General features: G+C 47.0%; 1 protein-coding gene across 2 annotated transcripts in view; it reads left to right on the top strand.

Annotated features, from left to right (window-relative positions):
• nav3 (neuron navigator 3) overlaps positions 1–20,972 on the top strand; it is a 247,403-nt gene that overhangs the window by 143,772 nt on the left and 82,659 nt on the right. For both annotated transcript variants that reach the window (XM_067999283.1, XM_067999282.1), the window contains 6 exons: positions 4,676–4,814; positions 8,963–9,230; positions 10,754–11,465; positions 13,839–14,336; positions 16,626–16,691; positions 20,079–20,120. In XM_067999283.1, the coding sequence (XP_067855384.1) occupies positions 4,676–4,814; positions 8,963–9,230; positions 10,754–11,465; positions 13,839–14,336; positions 16,626–16,691; positions 20,079–20,120 (1,725 nt within the window). The remainder of the gene's footprint in view (positions 1–4,675; positions 4,815–8,962; positions 9,231–10,753; positions 11,466–13,838; positions 14,337–16,625; positions 16,692–20,078; positions 20,121–20,972) is intronic.

Raw genomic sequence — 20,972 nt, 5'->3', positions numbered from 1 at the left:
GTTTATGCTCCACACGAGCCTCCTCCCTCCCTACTTCATCTCACCCTATCCGCATATCCTTCTAGTCCTTTCACCCTCATGTGTTTATCCAGCTTCCCCTTAAATGTATCTATGTTATTCGCCTCAACTACTCCTTGTGGTAACGAGTTCCACATTCTTACCACTCTTTGGGTAAAGAAGTTTCTCCTGAATTCCCTATTGGATTTATTAGCGACTATTTTATATTTATGACCTCTAATTCTGGTCTCCCCACAAGTGGAAATATCTTCTCTACATCTATCCTATTAAACCCTTTCATTATCTTAAAGATCTCTATCTGGTCACCCCTCAGTCTTCTATTTTCTACAGAAAAGAGCCCCAGCCTGTTCAGCCTTTCCTGATAAGTTCTGGTATCATCCTTGTGAATCTTTTTAGCACCTTCTCCAAAACCTCTATATCCATTTTATAATATGGAGACCAGAACTGTGCACAATACTCCAAGTGTGGTCTAACCAAGGTTCTAAACAAGTTTAACATAACTTCTTTGCTTTTCAATTCTGTCCCTCTAGAAATGAACCCCAGTGCTTGGTTTGCCTTTTTTATGGCCTTATTAACCTGCGTCACTACTTTTAATGATTTGTGTATCTGTACCCCAGATCTCTTTGCTCCTCTACCCCATTTAGACTCTTATTATCCAAGCAGACTGAACAGATCGCCTGCCTGTTATTCATTTTATCGATTAGGAGCTGGCCTTGAGCACAATGGATTGGGATTAGCTTAGATTGAGCACACCAGAAAATCCAAACCAAGGCCAGTTTGCCCATCCTGCCAGTGCAGTAGCATTGATTTTACACTGCTGAGATAATACAGTTGACTTTCAACAAGAATGCACGATACTGGCCTGGATCGTGTGTAATCTGTGATGGTGCATCTCTCCTTTAAGGAATGTCAATGCTAGCTATGTTTCAGGTCTGCAGAAAACACCTCATCTATGGTATAAAGCAACAGTGAGCTAGGATCCATGGAAAATCTATGGACGATTTTCCTCCCAGACAGACTTTTGAACTGAGGTTATCTGCCTCTGTGCTTGCCAGCCCAAAACTTCTGTCCATTCTCTACCTATCTATCTATCAATCTGTCTGTCTGTCTCTATCTCGCTCTCTCTCTAACTGTCTATCCCTCTCTAACTATCTCTCTCTCTTTCTAGCTACCTCTATCTCTTTCTCTGTATCTCTCTATCCGTCTCTCTATCTATCTTTTTATCTCTCTCTCCCCGCACTTCAAACTGTGACACTTTGTTAACAATACGAAACTCTTAAGTAAAGAGAGGAGGAAGTCAGTAATTGAAATTTACGAGCGATTGCAAATGCTCTTTTAATTGGCCTCAACACCTTACGAGCAGCTCCAATCACCTGGACTCGCCTATTGAAAGCGGTGGCATTAAAGGTACAGGCCGGGTTAGTGACAAACCTCACCACCGAGCTTCGAACTATCTGTGAGCAATTCCACTAACTTATTTATAAGTGTTTTAACGCGGCTTCTCTTGTAGCTGAATTTAGTTGCACTTTCCTAGCTGTAGTTTTTTTTAAATAAACAATGTGCTCCGGAGAGTGGCCTGGTTACGGCCAAGGGCGGGGGAGGAGGGGGGGTGGGCGAATTCTCGATGCGGTACTCGATACATGCTTTCTGTGACCTGCTGTTCAAAGGGTTTTCAATAGATTCCACATGCAGCTCATTACAGCCAGTCAGTAGGATTAAAGACATGCATGAGCTCTGTAGATGGTTTGTTCCCTGCAAGGAAATTGCTCAGTAAATAAAATAAAATGTTGCATGCAAACCAATTCCAACAATTGAGTCAGCAGTTTCTGCTTAATTTACTGCGTTTAAACCATCTGTTTCTTTGAACGATTCTAAAATAACATAACTTTCAACAAGAACAATGGTTCAGAGACTTGAGCACGTAACCCAGGCTGACACTCCCGGTGCCAGTACCGAGGGAGTTCTGTACTGTCGGAGGAGCCGTCTTTCGGGCGAGATTTAAACCGAGGCCCCGTCTGCCCTCGGATGTAAAAGATCCCACGGCACTTTTCGAAGAAGAGCTGGGGAGTTCTCCCTGGTGTCCTGGCCAATGTTTATTCCCTCAACCAACACCTAAAACAGATTATCTGGTCATTTATTTAGTTGCTATTTGTGGGATCTTGCTGTGCGCAAATTGGCTGCTGCGTTTCCAACATTGCACCAGTGACTACACTTCAAACGTACTTCATTGGCGGTAAAGCGCTTTGGGATGTCCTGAGATTTTTAAAGGCACTATAGAAATTCAAGTCTTTCTTTTTGATATCTTGGCAGCCTCCTTTATCTGAATGATTAACTGGGACAGTCTGAGTCTATTTTTTACATTCTTAATATTTCTGCATTAAGAAATTTAAAGAAATACGATTAAATATTGACCATTTTTTTCATCAGAGCTATTGGCACAATTCTTGTCCTAAATCATTGCCCAATTTAAATATTTATTGCACTGTCTGATATTAATAGTTAAACGATTTGAAGGCTGAGATCTGAGCAGAGTTATGCAAACGAGTTTGTTTGACACAAGATCTTGTCCATTTGCTGTTTTGTCGGGAAAAGGGCAAATATAATTGCATAAACAGAATCCCATTAGAAGTTAACGAATTTGAATGGCTTCAGCAACTGTTAAACCAAACAGGAAAACAAACAGTAATGCCAATAATGTGGTATGCAGCCAGAATCTTAACACAAGCGAGTCCATTTTGTTGTCTTGACGATGTGAACACGAGAGGTACTTTGTGAATTGTTTCCTTACAGTTAACGTTCCATTGTAATAGCACGCTGCAAGTTTCACGTTCAAAAGTGCCATTTGTTATCGTTCGAGTGATCCCAGATCCTTGTGGCAAATATGAGACTCGATCACATATAAATACTGTGGCTACAAGAGCAGGTCAGAGGCTGGGCATTCTGCGGCGAGTGACTCACCTGCTGACTCCCCAAAGCCTTTCCACCATCTACAAGGCACAAGTCAGGAGTGTGATGGAATACTCTCCACTTGCTTGGATGAGTGCAGCTCCAACAACACTCAAGAAGCTCGACACCATCCAGGACAAAGCAGCCCGCTTGATTGGCACCCCATCCACCACCCTAAACATTCACTCCCTTCACCACCGGCGCACCGTGGCTGCAGTGTGTACCATCCACAGGACGCACTGCAGCAACTCGCCAAGGCTTCTTCGACAGCACCTCCCAAACCCGCGACCTCTACCACCTAGAAGGACAAGAGTAGCAGGCACATGGGAACACCACCACCTGCACGTTCCCCTCCAAGTCACACACCATCCCGACTCGGAAATATATCGCCGTTCCTTCATCGTCGCTGGGTCAAAATCCTGGAACTCCCTATCGGCACTGTGGGAGAACCGTCACCACACGGACTGCAGCGGTTCAAGAAGGCGGCTCACCACCACCTTCTCAAGGGCAATTAGGGCTGGGCAATAAATGCCGGCCTCGCCAGCGACGCCCACATCCCATGAATGAATAAAAAAAAACATGATAATTACAGATCAGGAACGCCATTCGGCCCATCTTAATTCATCCATCCAGGAAGATCCCAGACTTGCCCAATTGCAGCATCTAACTGCTGCTTAAACAGTTGCGGGGTTTTCACTCTATTGGGAAGTCCATTCCATGTGTTGGATTGCTCTTTGTGTGAAGAAATAATTCCTGCTATCAGTCTTGAGTTTGCCTTTTACTGCTTTGGACCTGTGGCTCCTTGTCCCAATCCCACACTTCAATTTAAAGTAGTTTTCCGAACTTACCTTTTCCATACATTTAACTATTTTGTATACCACTATCTCAAATGCCACGTTTACAGTCTGAAAAGCCCACGTTTCTCCAGCCTTTCCTCATAAGTCGGATCCCCGTAACACTAGGAAACAGCCTCGTGACTCGCCTCTGCACTGCCTCCAATGCTAGAATGTCTCCCTTGTGTCTCAGTGGCTGGGCGCAGTACTTACGGTACGATCTGACCAGAGCCCTGTACAGTTTAATCGCTAATCCCCTCATGACTCACATCCCGATGCTTCAAAGGCTGCAGCATCCATGTGACAGCAGCAACACTTTCCCTACATTACAGCAGTGACTACTCTCCAAAAGTACCTCATTGGCTGTAAAGCGCTTTGGGATGTCGTGAGGGTGTGAAAGGATCTATATAAATACAAGTCCCTCTCTCTCTTTGACACCATTGAAAGGAAATCCTAACATGCCAAATAAAAAAAAAGGTCATTTGAGAAAGTAAAAATGATGGGCCGGTAATCAGAGGGGCAGAATGCAAATTGAGGTTAAGTGTGTTAAATCATAAAAATATTGGGAGGGGACATTTAGTATTGGCTCCTGACTCACCTTATAACAACAATGCGAAAAGTACGATTCATCTTCAGTGGGATCCTTTCACTGTTAGGCCTTTCTCGTTGTATTCAGTGATTCTAATTCTCTGATTAATAATAATTGCTACTGCTCTTGAGTTATTTTATAGAGGGCAAACCTTCAGCAATGGTAGGCCTGGAAAAGTCTTCAATAATTGTACCGGGCGTCTAATTAGGTGATAGATCAGTAACTTAATACAGTGAATGTGACTGCGTTAAGGTGGCTGATTAAGGGTTTCTCTCTGTTCTTCTCCTAGCTGGGACGACAGCAGCTCTGTCAGCAGTGGTCTCAGTGACACACTTGACAACCTTAGTACTGATGACCTGAATACAACCTCATCCGTCAGCTCTTACTCCAACATCACCGCCTCTTCCAGAAAGAACACCAGAACTCAGGTACGTGACCTGCATGAAGCTCCGTCCTTATGCCGTTGAGTTTAATGTAGGTGTGGAAGAAAAAAAAAATGGAGAACATTTCACAAAGTATGAAGTATTTTACAGATTTCATGCATTTGCCTTTTTGAGCTATCAAGGTACAAAGGTAACTGCTTGGGTATTGGAAATAAATCTTATTTTCCCAATGTTGTCAACAGCTTGTTTTTTTTTATTCGTTCATGGGATGTGGGCGTCGCTGGCGAGGCCGGCATTTATTGCCCATCCCTTATTGCCCTTGAGAAGGTGGTGGTGAGCCGTCTTCATGAACCGCTGCAGTCCGTGTGGTGAAGCTTGTGGTTATGTAGCACTTTTAACAGCCCAAAGCACCGCGCAGTTGAGGGGTGGACCTGAGTTTGAGGGAGGTGACCCAAGGCAGTGTTGAGAAGAAAGGTTTTAAGGAGGATTTTGAAGGTGGGGAGGGATGAGGCAAGATGGAGGGGCTTGGGGAAAGAGGGCAAGAGTGTAGGGTTAAGATGGCTGAAGGCTTGGGCACCAATGATAGAAGGAGGGGGGAAAGAACACACTTATTGAGAGTTGGAAGAGCAGGAGGTGCCGTCAAGGGTGTTGGGTTGATGGGGGATACAAAAAGTAGGAAAGGGAGAGATGCGAAGATGAGGGCAAGGATTTTCAAATTGATACCCTGGGGGTGAGGGGAAGCACCAGTGGAGTTTGACAAGGATCAGGGTAGCAGATGAGTGGGATTTTGTGTGGAATCGAATAGAACACATGTGGTGGAGTTCTGGGTGAGTTGGAGTTTACTAGGCTGGAGCATAGAGGTCGAGTGAAGAGGGCATTGGAAAAGTTGCATGTCAAGGTCCCAAAGATGTTGGCTGAGCTTTTCAGTGGCAATGGGTATGAGGTGAAGGCCATGCCTTTGGTATAAATTGGACAATTCCTCCCTAAACATGTCAAGATCCCAACGCTGCAACACACACCCCTTTTGATAAATGAAAATGGAAGAGTTATTTAGAAAGACATCCTAAAATATTCCTCTTAATTCAAATTATCTGATCATTTATTCTTTTTAGCACTAAATTCTCAGTTTGCTGTGTTATTTACATTCATTACATAATTTGATAATTCAATTTTTTTTAAGTGTAAATTGTAACTTTGAATTATCAGGGTAGACTGGGTCACATAACATTGTATATCCTTTGAAAATTATTTCAATTTGAAGTTAAAAATTGTGCTGAATGAATCAGCAGTGATGTTAAAGTTGAGGACTCCCACTCTAATGCACAAAAGGCCTCTACCCAGTCCGTGGGGCTCCTTGTGAAGCTTATTGTTGAATGAGGCTTAGAGAATTCTGCAGTCTCAGGCCCTCAGTCTGAGTGCTGTGCTATCTTCACGTCTTAATCCTTGAGCCATGAATGTTGCTCTTGATGCCGGTATTGATGTTGCCAAAAGTTATCTGGCCTCCATCGCGAACAAAAAATGTATTTTATTTGATGAATCAAATGTTCCTCAAAGTACTCCAAATGTGGAGAGTAGCTTTTCATAGAATCATAGTATGATATAGCACAGAAGGAGACCGTTCGGCCCATCGTGCCTCTGCCGGCACTTTGAAAGAGCTATCCAATTAGTCCCAAACACCCTACCTGCTTTTTCCCCATAGCCCTTGAAAATTTATTCCCCTTCAAGTATTTATCCAGTTCCCTTTTGAAAGTTATTATTGAAGCAGCTTCCACCGCCCATTCCAGATTTTCTGCCCGTTCATCCAGTCAGAACCGCAGTCCCCCACCACAGCCTCTAATTGTCTCTTAAATAACTCCAGGGCTTATTGAGAAGTCCATTCCTTGCGTCAATCACTCAATCAACGTGTGAAGAAGCGCTGCCTCAGATCAGGCCTAAATTTGCCTTATGGATTCTGTGTCCTCCTGTGTCCTACTGTTATGGGTTACTTTGAAGTAGTTTCCACGTTTACCTTTCCAGACTGCTTCCTATCTTCTATTCCTCTTTCAGTCACCACTTTCAAAGCTGGAAAGCCAAGTAACTCCAGTCTCATGAGGCCTCTTTGTTGGGCTTGACTGTCGCCCTTGTGTCCCTTTGACCAGAAATGAACACAGCGCTCAAGATTCAGCCTGACCAGAGCACCATACAGTTTAAGTGTGACTTCCTCTGACTTGCACTCCGCTGTTTCAGTTACATTTCTCAGCCTCCTGTTACTTGTGTTGATCACTGCGACATAGGGTTGCCAACTCTGGTTGGCAATATTCCTGGAGGTTTCATCACATGACCTTCTACCGCTCCGCCCCCCCCCCCCCTCCCCACGCTCCTGCCATTGGTTGCCCGACGTGACCATCCTCGCGGCCCACCACCTATCCGTGGCCAATTGGGTAGCAAATAGGCTCTTAATTACCCGATTGGATGAGGCAAAACGCCTCTTTATCCAATTTTTTTCATTGTCCCTATGATTTTCCTCCTGGGTGTTTGCTCATAGCAGTGTCCAGGAGATTAATCTTCAATTCCTGGAGACTCCATGGCAATCCGGGAGAGTTAGCCACCTTACAGCTCCACATTTTGATTGAGCTTTCACTATCCCACTCTTTTCCAATTTGACCCTTACCCATCTTATGCGTTCATGAAATATTTATGTCACCAATTATATTATTCCTTTGTACAATACTTCACACTTGTCCATACTGAATTGTATCTGTCCAAATACATACTTTAATCATTTAGAATGGCACATTAACATGAAGATTTAATGGTTGTCTCCACTCTCTGTCAGAGTGATTCGGAATTTTATTCAGCTCAAGAAGAAGTGATCAAACATCTAAAGTGTTTTGTAAAGAGTTTGCAATTGGAAAAAAATAAATCTATGCTTACAGGGATGTCCTGAGGAGTTACGAGGAGAGATTACACAAATTGGGGTTGTATTGTCTAGAGTTTCGAAGGTTAAGGGGTGATCTGATCGAAGGTTATAAGATATTAAGGGGAACAGATAGGGTGGATAGAGAGAAACTATTTCTGCTGGTTGGGGATTTTAGGAGTAGGGGGCACAGTCTAAAAATTAGAGCCAGACCTTTCAGGAACGAGATTAGAAAACATTTCTACACACAAAGGGTGGTAGAAGTTTGGAACTCTCTTCTGCAAATGGCAATTGATACTAGCTCAATTGCTAAATTTAAATGTGAGATAGATAGCTTTTTGGCAACCAAAGGTATTAAGGGATATGGGCCAAAGGCAGGTATATGGAGTTAGATCACAGATCAGCCATGATCTTATCAAATGGCGGAGCAGGCATGAGGGGCTGAATGGCCTACTCCTGTTCCTATGTTCCTATGAGTTACATCAAGGAGTGGCATGGTGATCTGTTATTTTGCAGTGGCACTGAGAGGTGCGGTGTAAGTTTGATCCCCGTTTTGGTGAGGTGCAGATCTCCGCTGGACTGCTGAGAGGCGATGCCATGGAGAGGGAAGGCACATTGGAGGGAGTTTCGTCAATGGGATACTGTTGGCTGCATTTGAGTGACTGAGGGACAGTATCATAGATGGTGACTTGAAAGCAGGCCACCTGATCACCGCGATGAGTTTAGGACATGCTTGGCATGAGAGTAGGCATCGAGGAGAAAATAAAGACTAAGAAACTTATAGAACTGTAGAATGATACAGCACAGAAGGAGGCCATTCGGCCCATCGTGCCTGTGCCGGCTCTTTGAACGAGCTATCCAATTAGTCCCACTCGCCCCTGCTCTTTCCCCATAGCCCTGTAAATTTTTACTTTTCAAGAATTTATCCAATTCCCTTTTGAAAGTTACTATTAAATCTGCTTCCACCGCCCTTTCAGGCATCGCATTCCAGATCGCTGCCTAAAAATAATTCTCCTCATTTCCCCTCTGGTTCCCTTGACAGTCATCTTAAATCTGTGTCCTCTTAGATATCCTTACGTAACAAAAATCTAGCAATCTCAGTCTTGAAAGCTTCAACTGACCCCCGGCATCCACAGCCTTTTGGGGAAGAGAGTTCCAGATTTCCAGTACGGTTACAAAATTTGGAAGATTTTTGTTTTATTCACAATCCTTGTTCCTCATCAGCGGAAGTGAAAAGAAAGCAGAAAACTGTCCACTCAAATACATGTCCTTAATTTATTTCGGTGCTTTCCCACAGCTAAAAGCAGACACGGAGAAGCATTTGACGTCGGAAAATGAAACCGCTTGGAGTGGTGAAGAATTGAAGAAGCCCGAGGAGGGACCGGACACTTTGAAGATGGACTCGAGCGAGAAGTGGAAACGGAACCCCTCTGATTTGTCCGACGACTCCGAGAAAGGGCAAAGGTCATCTTTGTCCATGTCTCAGACCGGATCGTGGAGGCGGGGCATGACAGCGCAAGGAGGGGTACCCACACCTCGTAACAAGCACCCCTTAAAACCCCCTGGTAAGGGCACAGAAAGAATCCGACCAGTGCTGCGGTGGGAATGGGTTCTGAAAAGGCCTCTTTTTTTTTTGCTGGAATCGTGGCAATTGGAAAAATGAAATTAACCACTGCAAGAGAGCCAAATGCTCCATCCGCAGGGTACTGGGCACAGACAATACCAGAACTGAGAGCTTCGAACTGTCAGGAAAGACTGAGCAGGCTGGGGCTAGGCTGAGGAGTGGTCATTAAAATTACAAAGAGGTTCATGAGGGTAGACGTGGAGAAGATGTTTCCACTTGTGGTGGGGGGAGACCAAAACAAAGGGTCATAAACATAAGGGAGTCACTAATAAATCCAACAAGGAATTCAGGAGATACTTCTTTACCCAGAGAGTGGTGAGAATGTGGAGCTCGCTACCACATGGAATGGTTGAGGCGAATAGCGTAGATGCATTTAAGGGGAAGCCAGACAAACACACGAGGGGGGAGAGGAATAGAAGGATATGTTGATCGGGTTAGATGAAGTAAATAGAGTGGGAGGAGGCTCGTATGGAGCATGAACACAGGGCGTGTATCTGCACTGTAACTGCTATGTAATTCTATGTAAGTTACAACACAGGAGGAGGCCTTTTGGCCCATCGCACCTGTGCTGAGTGTTAGCTCTTCGACTGGAGCCGGCTGGTCTGATCCCAAAATCATAGAATTTACAGCACAGACGGAGGACCTGAGTCATGGAGAGGTGTGACTCTAGACAATTCGGAATCTTTATCCTTCAAACTGAGCTGGCAGCTTCAGCTCAGAGAATTTGAGGATGCTGTCACTTGTAATTAATTCCAGTATCGATCGGGCCAACTTCCTTCAGTTTGCGAGAAATGATTTGGTCCGACTACATTTGTTTCTCTCCAACCTCCACACCTGTTTTCACCAGAGTGAAACCGGGGCTAAAAGGGTTAAATTACGAGGACAGGTTGCACAGTCTAGGCTTATATTCCCTCGAGTATGGAAGATTAAGGAGTGAACTAATTAAGGTGTTCAAGATGATTAAAGGATTTGATAGGGTAGATAGAGAGAAACTATTTCCTCTGGTGGGAGTGTCCAGAACAAGGGGACGTAACCTTAAAATTAGAGCCAGGCCATTCAGGGGGTGATGTCACGAAACACTTCTTCACACAAAGGGTAGTGGGAATCTGGAACTCTCTCCCCCAAAAAAGCTGTTGAGGCTGGGGGTCAATTGAACATTTCAAGATACAGATCAACGAATTCAGGAGAAACTTCTTTACCCAGAGAGTGGTGAGAATGTGGAACTCGCTCCCACAAGGAGTAGTTGAGGTGAATAGGGTAGATACATTTAAGGGGAAGCTGGATAAACACATGAGGGAGAAAGGAATAGAAGGATATGCTGATAGAATTAGATGAAGTAGGGAGAGAGGAGGCTCGTGTGGAGCATAAACGTCGGCATGGACCAGTTGGGCCGAATGGCCTGTTTCTGTGCTGTACACTCTATGCGATTCTATATTTAATGGTTGGTTAACGTGCCTTTTGCAGGAAAAACGGATGACATCAAAGCTTCAGAGAAGGGAAAGGTGTCCCTTAAAAGCACAACCGTCCAGCACTCTCCCTCAGAGACAGGAAGAAGCAGCGGAGATGAAGGCAAGAAGCCCCCGTCGGGGATTGCACGGGCACCCACCGCAGGCTCCTTTGGGTTTAAGAAGGCTGCCGTCAGCTCGTCCGCTGTCACAACGGCCAGTGGAGTCACCGTGACCAGTGGGTCAGCCACACTGGGCAAAGTGCCCAAGTCTTCGGGGATCCCCGGCAAGTCAAGCAGTGTGAGGAAGACCAGCCTGGACGGATCCCAGAACCAGGAGGAGGGGATCCTGCTGGTCAGCTCCAGGACCAACCTGCAGTACCGCAGCCTGCCGCGACCGGCCAAGTCCAGCACCGGCAACATAGCCGGCCGAGGCGGCCACCGGTCCAGCACCAGCAGCATCGATTCCAACGCCGGCGGCAAGTCAGCCGGCGTGGCGGCCTCCAAGTTGAGGGAACCGTCCAAGGTGGGCTCCGGGCGCTCCAGCCCGGTCGGCATTGGCCAAACCGAGAGAGACAGAGAGAGGGAGAAGGTGGCGGGGTCGGACTCGGAAAGCCCGTCGCTGTCAAGTTCTCCGAAGTCCAGCCCACCCTCTGTCAACAGCAGCGGAGCGTCAGCACTAAGGCAACAGGGGTCCAAGTATCCCGATATCTCCTCGCCAACATTCCGCAGGTTAGTGACCATAGAATCATAGAAAACTTACCGCACGGAAGGAGGCCATTCTGCCCATCATGTCCCTGCTGGCCGAAAATGAGCCACCCAGCCTAATCCCACTTTCCAGCACTTGGTCCATAGCCCTGTAGGTCACAGCACTTCAGGTGCACATCCAGGTACTTTTTAAATGAGTTGAGGGTTTTCTGCCTCTACCACCCTTTCAGGCAGTGAGTTCCAGACTCCCGCCACCCTCTGGGTGGAAAAAATTCTCCTCAGCTCCCCTCTAATCCTTCTACCAATCACTTTAAATCTGTGCCCCCTGGTTATTGACCCCTCTGCTAAGGGAAATAGGCCCTTCCTATCCACTCTATCTGGGCCCATAATAATTTTATATACCTCAATTAAATCTCCCCTCAGCCTCCTCTGTTCCAAAGAAAACAACCCCAGCCTATCCAATCTTTCCTCATAGCTAAAATTCTCCAGTCCTGGCAACATCCTTATACCCTCTGTACCCTCTCTAGTGCAATCACATCTTTCCTGTAATGTGGTGACCAGAACTGTACGCAGTACACAAGCTGTGGCCTAACTAGTGTTTTATACAGTTCTAGCATAACCTCCCTGCTCTTATATTCTATGCCTCAGCTAATAAAGGAAAGTATCCCGTATGCCTTCTTAACCACCCTATCTACCTGTTCTGCTACCTTCAGGGATCTGTAGACATTCACTCCAAGGTCCCTCACTTCCTCTACACCTCTGTATCCTCCCGTTTATTGTGTACTCCCTTGCCTTGTTTGCCCTCCTTAATGCATTACCTCACACCTCTCCAGATTGAATTCCATTTGCCACTTTTCTGCCCACCTGACCAGTCCATTGATATCTTCTTGCAGTCTACAGCTTTCCTCCTCACTATCAATCACACGGCCAATTTTTGTATCATCTGCAAACTTCTTAATCATGCCCCTTACATTTAAGTCCAAATCATTGATATATTCCACAAAAAGCAAGGGACCTAGTACTGAGCCCTGAGGAACCCCACTGGAAACAGCCTTCCAGCCACAAAAACACCCATCGACCATTACCCTTTGCTTCCTGCCACTGAACCAATTTTGGATCCAACTTGCCACTTTCCCTTGGATCCCATTGGTTTGTACTTTTTTGACCACGTAAGGGGGTTTGGCAGGTTCCCATCCCCTGAAGGATATCAGTGAACCTGTTCGGATTTTACAAGAATCTTTCATGGTCATTGTTGACATTCAACGGCATTACCATCGCCGAATCCCCCACCATCAACATCCTGGGGGTCACCATTGACCAGAAACTTAACTGGACCAGCCATATAAATACTGTGGCTACGAGAGCAGGTCAGAGGCTGGGTATTCTGCAGCGAGTGACTCACCTCCTGACTCCCCAAAGCCTTTCCACCATCTACAAGGCACAAGTCAGGAGTGTGATGGAATACTCTCCACTTGCCTGGATGAGTGCAGCTCCAACAACACTCAAGAAGCTCGACACCATCCAAGATAAAGCAGCCCGCTTGATTGGCACCCCATCCACCACCCTGAACATTCACTCCCTTCACCACCGGCGCACCGTGGCTGCAGTGTGCACTATCCACAGGATGCACTGCAGCAACTCGCCAAGGCTTCTTCGACAGCACCTCCCAAACCCGCGACCTCTACCACCTAGAAGGACAAGGGCAGCAGGCGCATGGGAACAACACCACCTGCACGTTCCCCTCCAAGTCACACACCATCCCGACTTGGAAATATATCGCCGTTCCTTCATTGTCGCTGGGTCAAAATCCTGGAACTCCCTTCCTAACAGCACTGTGGGAGAACCGTCACCACATGGACTGCAGCGGTTCAAGAAGGCGGCTCACCACCACCTTCTCAAGGGCAATTAGGGATGGGCAATAAATGCTGGCCTCGCCAGCGACGCCCACATCCCGTGAACGAATAAAAAAATAAAATAAATAATGTAGGAAAGGCGGCAGCCAATTTGTGCACAGCAAGGTCCCACAAACAGCAAAGTGATAATGTGCAGATAATCTTTTTTCAGTGGTGTTGATTCAGGGATTAATATTGACCCCAGGACACTGGGGAGAATTCCCCTGCTCTTCTTCGAAATAGTGCTGTGGGATCTTTTCCGCCCACCTGAGAGGGCAGACGGGGGCATTTGGTTTAACATCTCACCCAAAAGATGGCACCTCCAACAGTGCAGCACTCTCTCAGTACTGCACTGGGGAGTATCAGCCTAGGTTTTTATGGACTTGGTTTGTGCATATTTTTAAAATGCCACCATTTATTTCGCTTAGGAAGACGATTTAGTACGTGGTACATCACTGACCGTCGCAAAGACTTGACTTAGTTTGTTGTACCTCTCTCTCCATAGGCTGTTTGGGACGAAAACTAGTGGGAAACCTGGCACCGGGCCTAGTTCGGAATCGGCGAAGGGCCCCACAGCCATCTCCAATCCTCATGCCTCGCTGGCTCGCCAGGGCAGCCTGGAGTCTCCCTCAGCTGGGGCAGGGATCATTGCCGGTGGTGGCGGGCAGATGGGCGCTGGAGGGAGCGGCTCGCTGGGCTGCAAACCTGTGGAGCTGCCCACGGAGGGGAACAGCCCGAGCCAGCCACTGGCTTCCAGCCCGGCCTCCATCCACTCTTTGACCTCCAGTGGGCACCAGCTGACGGCGAGCCTCAGCAGTTCGCCCGGAGGCAGCAAGGACACCCTCAGCTACCCTTCCCTGACCAGCCTGCACACCAGCTCTGAGTCCATCGACCTCCCGCTCAGCCATCATGGTTCGTTATCCGGACTGACCACAACGCCCAAGGGAGAAGTTCAGAACCTGCTAATGAGGACAGGCAGCGTCAAGTCAACACTCTCAGAGAGGTGAGCAGAACCCCGCTGCAGTCTGAATGTACAGATCAAAGACAATGTTATGAGAATCTGTTTAAAAACAATGGGCTACAATAAAACACCCCAGATAGTGTTAAGATGCAGGTTAGTCTTGATCTAATTGAATGGCGGAACAGACTTGAGGGGCTGAATGGCCTGTTCGTATCTCCCCATGTTGCTATCCAGAGGTTGCCTTATATTGCTCAGAAAAAAAATCCTTATCACGTTACAGTATATCCATAATGGATTAGGATTCCAACCTTCCAGGATCGCCCTGGAGTCTCCGGGAATTAAAGTCTAATCTCCAGGACACTGCTGCGAGCAATACCCGGGAGAAAAATCATAGAGGCTTTAGAAAAAATAGTTTAAAAACACTTTGAATTATTCATCATAAAAATGCATTAATTCTTGTGATCATTGGGGAAAGATGGCTGTTCGGTCAACAATCAAAGATCATCCAGTCGGAGAACGAAGAGCCTATTGGCTTTCCTGGTGTGGGAAGGCGGGACATCACGAGGATGGACATGTCAGGTGACCAATGGCGGGAGCGTGGGGAGGGGGCGGGGCAGTTGGAGGCGGGAGGTCATGTGATGACACCTCCAGGAATAGGCGCAACCAGAGTTGGCAACCCTAATAATGGCTGAGATGCAGAATCTAAAGAGGAATTCTCAGCTTCGGGTTATATAACATTGTATATAATGGTTTGAAATCACTTTTTATGTCTTATGGTTGATTTTTGTTTTCTCTAACATACCATTTATACCATTAAACAAAAACTGCGGGCTCGATTTTCTGCCCCCTTAACCAGGAGTGTGCAGTAATTCTGTGCCTAAATGATATGGAGCTGGAGTTCTCCTCTCATCTTATAATGACCGCCATGCTTCGCAAGTTGCAGGAGGGTTTCAAGATGCTTGTGATCCCAGGTGACGTGGCCTCATGTGACACCAGGGCAACTCCTTCAGGGTACAAAGCGATAAATTCAAATTTAAAAAATCTCCGATCGAAGATTCAGTCAGAAAGAATAGGAAACTCCTAGCCGCTATATTTATTTGAAGCGCTGAGTTTCGACATTCAGTCTGGCGGTTCAAGTCTTGAATCAGGCTGAGCCCAAAAGCACTTGACCCTGAGTCCTTTATATAAAGGTTTGGCCAACATCCAATAAACAGCAAACAACTGCCAAACATTGTGTGTGGCAGATTGGCCAGTTCCTGCGCCCAGGGCTGTTGGATTGCCTGAGGGCAGAGAATACAGGAAAGTCCAGCAGAGAGGAACCCATGTCCCAAACAGAGTAGACCTGATTGTCATGTATCCTCTTAGCCCAGGAAATCCAATATCCTCAGGTGCAGGAGGAGGCCACTCTGGTCAGAATTGCAGTACATGATGGATTCACCTCTCTGCACAATTAACCAGTGCTCTTTTTTTCAAATGTCATTTCTTTTTGTAGCAACGGGTGAATTTCATTTTTGTTTAACAAGGTTCAGGGGCGTCAGTGCCCACTTTTAGCACCCAGTGCTCCCCATCAGGCGTGCTGCCTCTTAAAGCTCCTTCTGCTCTGCCTTGACGTAAGAGCATCCATGCCCCTGAAGGTTTTATTGAATGTCGGCCGTGGCTTAGTGTGTAGCACTCTCAGAGTACGAGGGTTGTGGGTTCAAGTCCCACTCCAGAGACTGTCAGAGCGTGTCTTTCGGATGAGATGTCAAACCAAGAAAGATAGCACAAACAGAAGGGGGGAGGGGACAAAAACAAGTGGTTGTAAAAGATCTCACGGCCACTATTTCGAAGAAGAGCCGGAGAGTTCTCCGTGGTGTCCTGGCCGATATTTACCCCTCAACCAATATCACTAAAACAGATCATCTGATCAGTCTCACATTGTTGCTTGTGGGACCTTGCTGCGCGAAGATTGGCTGCTGCGTTTCTGGGCCTTGGTTTAACATTTCATCTGAAAGGTGTGCTCCCTCAGTACCGGCACTGCGAGTGTCGGCCTGGATTATGTGCTCAAGTCTCTGGAGTGGGGCTCGAACCCATGACCTTCTGACTCAGAGGCGAGATGTGCTGCCCTCTGAGCCATTACTGACAATGGAGAATTTCCCAACCAATTCTCTGCCGTTTTATACCTGACTGTGCAACCAACCCTGTTAGGAAGATATCTAGGAGAGTGTAGCATTTCCTATTCGTGAAAAGCTTGTTAATTACATTTTTCTTTGGAGATGTTAACTCTGTTTCCCATTTTTGTCCCCTTCCCCCCTTCTGTTTATGCTATCTTTCTGTCATCTCGACTATTAGTCCGCTCTGCTTCCTTGTTAATATTCCTCAGTGTCGCAGGATCACCCATCCACCGAAGAGAGACAGGTAAATCAGTCGCTGGCTCCTGTGCACAGTGGTTCCAAGTCCAGAATCTGCAATCAAGTCCTGTTAGGCGTGGAGATTAAAAGACCATGTATCAGCCGCTTCTTAAAAATGAATTCAAAAATTTACAAGCGTTCGTTTTCTGAACATGCACTCCCAACGCAGAGCCTCACCTGCTGGGAGCTCATGACCCTAACTTGAGGACAAGCCCAGCCTACGATTAATTTTATTGCCGGCAAACTCTTGGGTTAGTGCCCGCCCAGACTCCTGGTGGACTCGTCTAACCAATCATATTGCGAGTTGGGGGGGGGGTTGGCGGGGTGGCCAATTCAATTGGTTGGACAGAACCGTGAAAGCCTGCAAGAGGGCGTCTCTATCCAGCCTTGTAATGGTGGAGCTGCCTGCAGCCCCTCCTCCAGACGTGCCCCCCAGATCCTTCTGGGGCCAAAGGTCAATACATAGCTGCAGTTTTTGGCACCGGAAGAGGTCACTTTTCCTCAACTCCCGAGGTAATCGGTGAACGTAGGCCGGGTGGTCTCCATCACGTGCCTCCTTGAAGAGGGAGGGGTGAATGGTTTATCCGCACCACCCACCCACCCCAAACGGCAAATGGCTGCAGCTAAAAAAAAAAAATCGGGGCTGAATCCCAGTGGAACCAAATTCCACCCCTCACACTGCCCCCGCCCCCCCCCATTTTCCTGTCCCTCGATCGGAGATACACTCCAGTTGCACCTTGGTTTGGACCAGAATTCTGGGCCCGGTGTGCGAAAGTACAACAATGGATTCTCTGATTTACTTACTGGGGGGGGGTGGGAGGGGGGGCGTTTTCCGCGACCCCCACCTCCAGCAGGGAGCAGCACTTAGAGGAAGCACACTTGGAGAATCAGAGCTACGATGTTGTCACCCTGTCTCTAATCCAAGCACGCCTGGGTGCGGCTCCCCCCCGCTGGAAGTGTGGGATTGTGAAATTACGCCAGTCGCGTCAGCTTGGCTCAGTCAGTAGCACCTCTCGCCTCTGAGGCAGAAGGTTATGGGACCAAACCCCACTTCAGTACACACTCGAGGCTGGCATTGAAGATGTGCTGTAACGTGTCAGGCGCCATTCTTTGGGCGTGATGCTGAACCGAGGCCCCGTCTCCTTGGTCCACCGGTTCAGGTGAGCTTTAAAGATCCCGTGGCAGCACTTGAAGGAAGAGCAGGGAGTTCTCCCAGTGTCCTCCCTCAAATAAGAGCAGCAAAAAAACAGCCTTATCTGGTCATTCATCTCATTGCGGTTCGTGGGAGCTTGCTGTGCGCAAATTGGCTGCCACGTTTAACCACATAACAACGCGTAACTACACGTCAAAGCAATTTGTTGCATCTGAAGCACTTTGGTACCGTTCTAAGAGATGTGATAAGGCATTATATCATGGAAAGCTCATGTTCCTTCCATTTTACAGGAAATGTAGCTTCTGATTTAAGATAATTGGCAAAAGAACCAAGGTGGAAAGGAGGAGATTTTTTTTTTTTACGCAGCGCGTTGTTATGGTCTGGAATGCGCTGCCTGAAAGGGCGGTGGAAGCAGGTTCAATAATAACTTTCAAAAGGGAATTGGATACACACTTACGTGCAGGGGAAAGAGCAGGGGAGTGGGACTAATTGGAAAGCTCTTTCAAAGAGCTGGCACGGGCACGATGGGCCAAATGGCCTCCTCCTGTGCTGCGTGATTCTACGATTCCAGGACTGCCTTCATTGTTTTATCGATGACACTGATTGTTAAGTAACATTGCAACGTCACAGAGGGTGCTTCGCCTTCCAAATCACCGCATTAACGTGGAGAAATAATTGCTTTGGGAATGTCGATGCCTCCGTTCAGAGGCCTACAGGTTTATCTCGGTGGCTTTGCTGGTTGTAGCTGTCTGTGACCTTCCTTTGCCGTGCCCTGTCTTCCACCCTGCATTAGTTCGCGGCTGCGAACGAGCAGCTCTGCCTCCCACCCTCACGTGATGTCTCTTGCTTCGAACGATCCACAAAGAGTTAAAAAGATGGTGAATGGGCGATTCCATTCCCTTTTTCGGCCCGTTCTGCGCAGCGATCCTGAGCGCACCATAGCTTCCTGAAGAGAAGCCAGTGCGAGTGACGGGGCAGCTGGTTTAAGAGGTGGGTGGGGGGGGGGGGGGTAGAGAGAGTCAGCAATAGGGCGATAGAGGCAGAAACCCTCAACTCAACGACGTACAAGGCTACGGACCAAGGGCTGAAATGTGGAATTAAGCTGAGTGGCTCATTTTTGGCTGGCACGGACACGATGGGCCGAATGGCCTCCTTCTGTGCCATAAATTTTCTATGATTCCATATGCGGCTGCATTCTGGGACAAGCGAGTTGTCCTCATCTGAAGGATGGGCACCAGCATTGACGTACATACAGACAACAAACAGGAAAAGGCCCTCTGGTCCATCTAACCTGTCCCACACAATTGTGACACTTTGTGCACCACATTATGTACACTCCCCGAAACCATGTGACCTCCCGGGAGAGGCAAAATCTTCATTCATACACCCCAGTAGCGTAATCCTGCACACCGTCGCAGTCATTGAGACCGTGCTGATTCATCTCAGAACGTAGCTACGATGCTCTTTATTCTTCAAGCTTCCCTTTTGGCGTATTTGACCCTAAAGTATTCAGATACACGACATGGAAGCTCAAGTGCCCTCTGCTTGTTTAACTGAGACGTTACACCTATCAGGAAAGGTTGAACAGGCTGAGGCTCGTTTCTCTAGAAAAGAGAAGGCTGAATGGTGACCTGATAAGCTTATGAAAGGGTTCGATAAGATAGATGTAGAGAAGATGTTTCCACTTGTGGGGGAGACCAAAACTAGGGGCCATAAATATAAGATAGTCACCAATAAATCCAATAGGGAATTCAGGAGAAACTTCTTTACCTAGAGAGTGGTGAGAATGTGGAACTCACTGCGACAAGGAGTAGTTGAGGCGAATAGCATAGATACATTTAAGGGGAAGCTAGATAAACACATAAGGGAGAAAGGAATAGAAGGATATGCTGATAGGGTTAGATGAAGTAGGGAGGGAGGAGGCTCGTGTGGAGCATAAACGCCTGCATGGACCAGTTGGGCCGAATGGCCTGTTTCTATGCTGTACATTGTATGTAATTCTATGTAACTCCATTGCTTTTATCCTGATTCTAAGTGCATTCCTTCGATGTAATACATAACCCTGGCCAAGCTTTTTGCATGGACGGCAACTGAAAGAAAATGCAATCTTCTTGCACTAACTGATTAACCGAATGTTATTTCGTTAAGTTTGACAGCACGTTAATGACTAGCAACTGTATGGTGTTGATGCCATGTTTGTATTTGTCGTGTGCTGCTAGTGATTTCTCTTTGTTTTAACAGTGTGCAACTTGACCGAAACACGCTACCTAAAAAGGGACTAAGGTAGAGATGTTTTAACACAATTTATTAATCGGACTTGACGTGCGGATATATTGGTGTCCTTTGGGAGTGTCAGTCCAGTTCCTGGTGGGCAGGAGTTCACAGCACAAAACTGACCCTAGTTTTTGCATTAATTGGCACGAATTTGGAAAACCCACTCAGGGGGGGCTGGGAGAGGAGGGATGGGGGCAGGGGGGGGGTGAATGTCACTCTGGAGTAGCAGGGAGTGTTCTTCTGAGGACGTGTATCGTCGGGGTAGATTGGTGGCAGCTCCTACTGCACCATACCTGACCTGGGAGTGACGCTGCCTACCCTGCGTTGGGGAATGGGACATTTTCCACTTCCGTAAGCACCAAAGTTCACACAAGTAAAGTTGCTTACAAGTATATTGGAACTCCACATTGATGTTCTTGCCTTGTTTTGATGTTCTTTGGCATGCTCCCGATTCTACCTAGTGTCACAGTCCCCACCGTCAACGGGATTTGCCCGCTGTACGCGATGGTTGGTATAACTTGGTAGCACTTTTACAGCACTCTACCATATAACAAGAATGTTCCTTCTGTGTAACGCCCTTTCACCCAGTTGTTTCCAGTTCCACTCTGACCTGCAGCTTTACTTACACTGCAGTCAATGCTCAGTGCAAACTGAAACCCCCACACTATTTAGAGGGGATTAGAGGGGTTTAAGTACACAAAAGGTTATTGGACCTTTAGAGGTGCTGTTTGCTTATCTTTGTTCTTGCATTCAGTGGATCTTAACGAGGTGCGAACTCGTTAGTAAACACAGCTGTTCCTGCCCGAAATAAACGGAGCCCTTAAGACACTGTAAGCGGCAACTTTGAAACTGATGTTAACG

Source organism: Heptranchias perlo, chromosome 18 (assembly GCF_035084215.1).
Source record: "Heptranchias perlo isolate sHepPer1 chromosome 18, sHepPer1.hap1, whole genome shotgun sequence".
Classification (NCBI taxonomy): Eukaryota; Metazoa; Chordata; class Chondrichthyes; order Hexanchiformes; family Hexanchidae; genus Heptranchias; species Heptranchias perlo.
Note: the sequence above shows the minus strand (reverse complement) of the source record. Positions and strands in the feature narration are given on the sequence as shown.